The 7065-nt window shown below is 43.9% G+C and overlaps 1 protein-coding gene across 1 annotated transcript; it reads right to left on the bottom strand.

Moving 5' to 3' along the window:
• Positions 1-774: 774 nt before the first annotated feature.
• LOC311148025 (suppressor of cytokine signaling 3-like) lies at positions 775-4460 on the bottom strand. The gene is made up of 2 exons (XM_084184909.1): positions 4232-4460; positions 775-3302 (listed from the first exon to the last, which is right to left on the bottom strand). Exon 2 carries the CDS (start codon positions 3139-3141, stop codon positions 2506-2508), a length of 636 nt encoding a protein of 211 aa, XP_084041035.1. The 5' UTR covers positions 3142-3302; positions 4232-4460; the 3' UTR covers positions 775-2505.
• Between the last annotated feature and the right edge of the window lie 2605 nt (positions 4461-7065).

The following is a 7065-nucleotide window of genomic DNA, read 5'->3' as shown; positions in this document are numbered from 1 at the left end:
CGGCTCATAATAATGCTGAAATGGCGTGAATGGAATGGTATCAAGCACGTTTTTTTTGTTTTATATATATGTTTGATACCTTCCTTTCACTCCATTCCAGCCATTATTATGAGCCGTCCTCCCCTCAGCAGCCTCCATGATGTCTCTATACAGGGTTTTAGGGAGGTTAATCCTCTTTCACTAGAACAGAGGCTTGGGGCGGGGATATCACTCTATCGCTTCTAGTGTAATTCTCTGGATCCACCACACACTTTGCATGGTAAAGGGAGGGGCTTAGACAACATCTTAGATACAGAGATGAATGAATCCTAATCTGTTTAGATAACAGTCACTTTAGAGGCTGGTTTCTCGGACACAGGTTAAACCTAGTCCAGGACTAAAAAGCACGTTTGAGTCCAGGATTAGGCTTCTATGTCTGGGAAACTGACCCCTAAAAGTCTAGTTGTTAGTGAAATAATAATGAAAAGATAAAAACCTTTATTTGAATTGTCTATGTGATACTCTATGTGCTGATGTTTGTAGTGTTGAATTTACTAGACTACCGGTGACAATTAGCTGGCTGGCTAAGTCATTCAATGTTAATTAATGTGCATGGTTCCTGTCAAATAAATGTAGTAAACGACGATGAAATGAATAAAAATCCACCTTTTGTCTCATCGACAAAAGGTGGGATGTTTTAGACATTTGTAGTGATGAGGATATTGTGTAAAATACCCGAAATGTATAGTCATGTATGTTGTACCCCCCTCCCCAAACAAGGTCACACAACAAGGATTTAATTCATAGAAAAATAGTGCTCTTTATTATAAATTATTGAAATGTCATATAAATATAAATATGTGCAAAGTTTTTAGTTCCGCTTGCTTCTGCTGTCTTTTTCTTCAAATGTCGTTCATGCTTCTACTGCAGCCAGTCACCTGGCTAGTCTAATGAATATCTTTATAAAAGACAGGAGAAAACATCTTTCCATTTTTCAGTCAGTCATGTAAACATTGTCTGGTTTTAAGAAAGAAAATAGAACAGGATGAACCTTAGATGCGCTCTTTGAGAGGAAGAGAGATTCTCAGATTTTAATACATTCAATAGCAAGCGATATCTGGTATCCTGTCTGTGGCACAAATACCACCACATTCATTGGGGAATATTTCCTATCCACTGAGGGCTTACCCTGACTCTATTTCGTCTGTATATAGTGATGCTATTATCTCAAGTTTAAAAGCAACCCCTCATTCATTTTTTTGTCATGCAAGTATTTGTTGTTCTGTCAATAAACCGTTTTGTTGGCGAGTTCAAGGCAGGTTTGGCAAGTTCATATCAAAAGCCCTGCCAATGAACCAATCATTACACACATCATCAACACTTTAAGTCTCAAAGTTCATTTCTCCATTCGGCCATTTGTGTGCTTTACACTTCTGTAACATTGGGTCATAATTGGTTTGCAGTTCTGGCTTATTACAAATATTGACTCAAAGTGTGGTGTTGGAGGTGGTGATGGTGAATGTAACCCATTGGAACACGGTTTAGAATTCCTGTTGCTAGGCAGTTTCCTGGCAAGGCTGAGGCAGAGATCCCAGTTTTCCCAGAGGGGGCCAAAAAGCTTGGCACTCCGACCAACGTGTTTAATACTTCCAGGCTCAGGGCTAATGTCCATGACTAATATCCAACAGCCAGCTAAGGACAGTCATTACAGCCAGTCCTGCTGTAATGGTTGAATGGATAGCAGAGGCTGGTGTGTGTGTGTCTCAGGCCGGTGCCGTGCCACAGCCAGACCCCATGGTTAGCAGCAGTGGGAATGTGTGCTTCATCAGAGGCGTGAAGGCAGGCAAGATGCTGGCACAGAGCCTTCATAGACTGAAGAGAGAGAGCGGACCTTGGGAGGAAGTTATTAGTCATGCAGTGAGGTTGGAGTTGAGGTTGGGAAATAGTTATGTTGGGAAATAGTTATTTTCTGGTCCAATCGAAGGCCTGACTGACACACATCTGAACCAATTAGCAGCACGCCGACTGTCCGTTTAGCCTCTCAATGAACCATTCGTCCTCTCGCTCTCTCTCTCCTTCTCGCTCTCTCTGTCTGTCTTTCTCTCTTTCTCCCTGCATGAACGAGAGACTGGAAAGTCTGATGACGACGCCCACTTCTTTTCTTTTGGTTGGCAGCCTGTTGAGAGTGACTGGCTGATGGTGGACCAGTATAGCTCTACTCCTCATGGTAACGTTACATCACTCCTGGGCTTGGGAGGTAGCTACAGTCCAGCCCTAGTGAGAACCACATCACCAAGCATCTTCTTCTTCCTCTCTCAGACTGACTGGCTGCTGCCTTCCTCTCTGCCTCTTCACCCTGATGTGGGTGAACTATCCCTTTAAGACACAGATACAGACAGTCATATTCCCCCCCCCCCAGTTCTGCAGGGTACTGCCACACTGTCTCTCACAACGACCCAAGTCCCCTTCATAGCACTTTTATCAAGTCTGATGCCCATCAGGGGCACTACATGTCCAGAGAGTGCCCTAGATGGGCGCGTCGTACTCCTGCAGGAACTCCTTGAGCGGGTGGGGAAGCTGGTCCCGTTTGCTGGATATGTCTAGGTGTCCGTTGACCGTTTTCCTACACAGGTGCTGCAGGCTGGACATAGTGGAGGAGAAAGGTTTGAGAAGCTCCAGAGGGATCTTCTCCCCTCCAGAGTAGATGTAGTAGGAGGCATTCCCTCCCCTCGTGTTCCCTGCCAATGAAGCCCCTTTGGTGGGTGGCATGTAGTGGTGGACCAGCTTGAGCACGCAGTCGAAGCGGGGCACAGCCTGCATGCTCTTGGGGTCCGTCTGGAGTAAAAAGGACCCAGAGTCACACTGGATGCGCAGGTTCTTGGTGCCAGACACCGTCTTGACGCTGAGCGTGAAGAAGTGTCGGTTGTCGGAGCTGTCGCGGATCAGGAAGGTGCCGACGGGCTCGGCGGCCAGCATGGCGTTGGCCTCCTTGCCGTTGATGGAGCCCCAGTAGAAGCCGCTCTCCTGGAGCTTGTGCAGGGTGGTGATGACGAGCTGGTACTGCACCTTGGAGCTGAAGGTCTTGTAACGGTGAGGCAGCCGCATGGTGGTGTCGAAGGGGCTGCTGCTCATGACGGAGTCAAACTTGCTGTGGGTTACCATGGCGCTGCGCACCGCGTCTTTGCGACCTGCCTGGTGAGCACTGGGCACCACACAGACAGCAGAAGACTAGAAGGAGGAGGTCGGAGAGTAGAGGTCACGAATCCCCCTACAGAGGTCAAGGCCCTTTAGTTCTGTTGTTGTTGTGTCTGGAGAGGATAGTCCTGGAGATAAAGCAGAGAAAATCATCAGTATCAAAAGTATCTGCTCAGAGTGGAGTGACTTGGTCATTGAGTGGACCTCAGGGCATTGGGCAATATGATCCAAAGAACTGACGTTTAGTTTCGAGTTTATCAACTCAAGATATCCAGTTCTATCATTTTAATTACAGAAATACATAACAGTCGATAAAATGTTTATTTATAGTGTAATTGTTTTAGGATTAAGAGTAATCTAATACTCCTCAACCCATGTAGGCAAAGATTATGCTTTAATTTTTATTTCAAATATTATATAATATAATATGCCATTTAGCAGACGCTTTTATCCAAAGCGACTTACAGTCATGCGTGCATAAATTTTTTTTTGTGTATGGGTGGTCCCGGGGATCGAACCCACTACCTAAGCGTTACAAGCGCCGTGCTCTACCAGCTGAGCTACAGCTATGTTACATAGTGGAACATTTTTACCAATGAGGCCCTGGCTATTTTTTGTCCTGTCGCGGACTATTGAGAACCACAAGAAGTAATAAGATTCGACACTACTCATGTTGCTATTGTCACTCCAATTACGCACTGCTACATGATTTTTAACCATATTATTTACGACAAATCGCCTATATGGCTATTGTATGTGAAAGGTGAAAGTGAAAACATTATATTTCAGTAGAAGAATAGAAGTGATTTGCAATTAGGCTACCGTGTGCTCTGTCCTACTCATTTACAGGAACGTTTTTTTTTTTTTTATCTATGCCCTCGGGCTCAGTCACCGCGGTCAGTTCCAGTAAAGTCGAGCAGCCTGGTGAGCGGAATCCTTCAACTGTTGCGTAATTTTACATACAAAAATCAATCATGAAAAAAATCGCTAATGTATTATAATGATACATTGTCTTCGCCTTTGTTACTTTTAAACTATATCATGTCTTATTTCTTACCTTTTACGGTTTCTCTCTGTACACTTGGCGCTTTGAAAGTTTATCCAATTGCTTCAATCCCTTGAGCATATTTGTTTCCTTGAGTTTGATGTCTTGTGTTGTTCAAATTGTAACAATTGTATCCTTGCTGATGTGCAATGTCGTTAACAGTGCCAGTTTTGTCCTTTGTCTGTGTTCTACATTGGACTGACTAGACATCGATCGTACATCAGTTGCCTCTTTAATGAACACTAAGCGCTAGCGAGTAGCGCTCATAACGTGTCGGGAGGCTCCACCCCCTTGGTTTTCCAGTAAGGGCCTCTTGGCAGATTGTCAGTAAGAAATAGTTTTTTTAAAAGGACGATTCCTGGTATTCAACAGAGAAGTCCTCCCCTCCCCCGCTATTCCTCCAAAATGAAGTTATGGAGTTCCAAGCAATAACTTTTCCTGCAGCGAATTGCATGTAAGAACTGTCTGTTACCGCCATATTGTATTAGCTTTGCTGGTAATAGTAATGTTATTATAATGCACTAATTACATTATAATACCACTAGACTACTATATATTTAGCATGTTATAAACATTCTAAGGTAATCAATATGTCCAACCTATTGGTTTGCAGAAAAGGCCTATATAGTGAAAAATACATCAAAAAAAAAAAACATTTTAAGGTAATCACAAAATCTGATACATTTTACGTTTTAAGAAGTACTTTAATTAATCTGAGCACTATTGACAGTGGTTGGTAAATGGGCCTCCTGGTGGAATAGACAGAACACGGTGTTCCTCTCTGGCAGCGGCTGAATGCTATGCCAGTGCCCCGTAGAGGGCGCCAATATGTTTGGATTGGACAGTTCGAGCTTTATAGGTACATTTATAACTTTATTATAGGGACATAGTTTCTTTAGAACTGGCAACATTTTTACATCCTTTGCTTTTCATAGACTACTATCCTATACAGCTCAGTTATCATGGCAAGATCCCAACTGAACAGATGGCTTTATGAGATCTTGTCAGGATAAACGTGTATATGGTGAACGAAGTCAAGCGCAGGACACCGAGAGACTGGCAGATGTACTTTACTAATAAATGTAATGAAAAGTACAAAACAACAAAACCTCCAAAACAGGGAGGAACAAATAATCGTAATACACAGTCCTGCCGAAAACAAACGGAGAACAATCACACACAACAAACGAATGACAGACAGGGGTTATAAAGGGAAACCATCAACACTAATGGGAAACAGGTGTACACAAAGCAGACCAATCTAGATGATTGCTGAAACCTAGATCGGTGGCAGCTAGTACTCCGGGGACGACGAACGCCGAAGCCTGCCCGAGCAAGGAGGAGGAGCAGCCTCGGCTAAATCCGTGACAGATCTTTGGACCAAGTTACTACATGCTCACACTGCTCATAAAAATGTCAATTTCATTCTTAATATAATTTGAATCATTAAATCAAAGTATACATTTGAACGAAAGGAGTTGGGAAATTCGGGACATTACAGGAAGAAATTCGGGACATTACAGGAAGATGTAAATATGTAATAGCTAATCACAAAACAAAAAAACAGTGACACTAAACTCCCATAGAGTAAATCACATGATCTACATTTTGTTGTGTAAGACGTTGACCTAGCGGAGAGTATTCTAGTTGTGTCCGAAATGGCACCCTAGTACTTTAGACTAGGATCAATAGGGCTCTGGTCAAAAGCAGTCACATCAAATCAAATTGGATTTGTCACATGCGCCGAATACAACAGGTGTAGATCTTACAGTGAAATACTTACTTACAAGCCCTTAACCAACAATGCAGTTAAGAAAAAAAAGTGTTGAGTAAAAAATAAATACGTGGATTTTTTTTAAAAATAAATAAATGAAAGAGCAGCAGTAAAATAACAGTAGTGAGGCTATATACAGGGGGTACTGGTACAGAGTCAATGTGCGGGGGCACAGGTTAGTTGAGGTAATTGAGGTCATATGTACATGTAGGTAGAGTTAAAGTGGACGACATAGAGAATAGGGTGTCATTTGGGATGCAGCCCTAGTGTTACACTCCCTGTCTCCATGTACTGTAATGTGTGACTTGTTCCCTACTCATCATCCTCTGTTTCTCCCTTCCTGCTTACTCATCAGAGATCTGACTGACACAAGCCCTGGGGATGGGTAGGTAGATTAACCCAGGGTATAACCAGCCAGGCTAGGGTAAGGAAGGTGGTTCAATGGTGAGTAACCTTGCCGGAGAGATCTGAAGAGTTGCATTGGCTCCCCAAAGTAATGCCGAGGCATTAGCTCAGGGGTCTACTTACAGTCTTGTGGCATGCAGGAGACCTGGGTTCAAACTCTGGTGTGACCAGGCCAGGTTTCCACCACTCCCTGCCATCTCACCCACCTCAATATTCATCAGCCCAGGGAGGGAAGACACCAGACAGACAGACAGACAGAGAGAGAGAGAGACAGAGAGAGAGAGAGAGAGAGAGAGAGAGAGAGAGAGAGAGAGAGAGAGAGAGAGTAGGGCCAGGGGGGATGATGCCGTAACGGCACAGCTAATAATGAGCTTTGGAGAGAGCCAGCTGTGTCTATAGAGGTGAGTCAGGTGCCGGTGATTCAGATCAGACCTCTAGGCTGGGTGACTAGGGATGTGTCCTAAATGGCACCCTATTCAAGTGCACTACTTTTGACCAGAGCCCTATGGGTCCTGGTCAAAAGAAGTGCACAACATAGGGAATAGGGTGCCATTTGGGCCTCAGTCTAGGGGGGGAAGCAGCCAGTAAGACAACTCCACTGGATTCCACTTGTTTTCCAGAAAACCCTGTTGTGTCATCAGTGTGAGACAGGCACACGGCTGGTTAC

This window comes from Coregonus lavaretus, assembly GCF_964263955.1.
Source record: "Coregonus lavaretus genome assembly, chromosome: 2".
In the NCBI taxonomy this organism is placed as follows: Eukaryota; Metazoa; Chordata; class Actinopteri; order Salmoniformes; family Salmonidae; genus Coregonus; species Coregonus lavaretus.
This window is presented reverse-complemented; position numbering and strand designations above follow the sequence as displayed.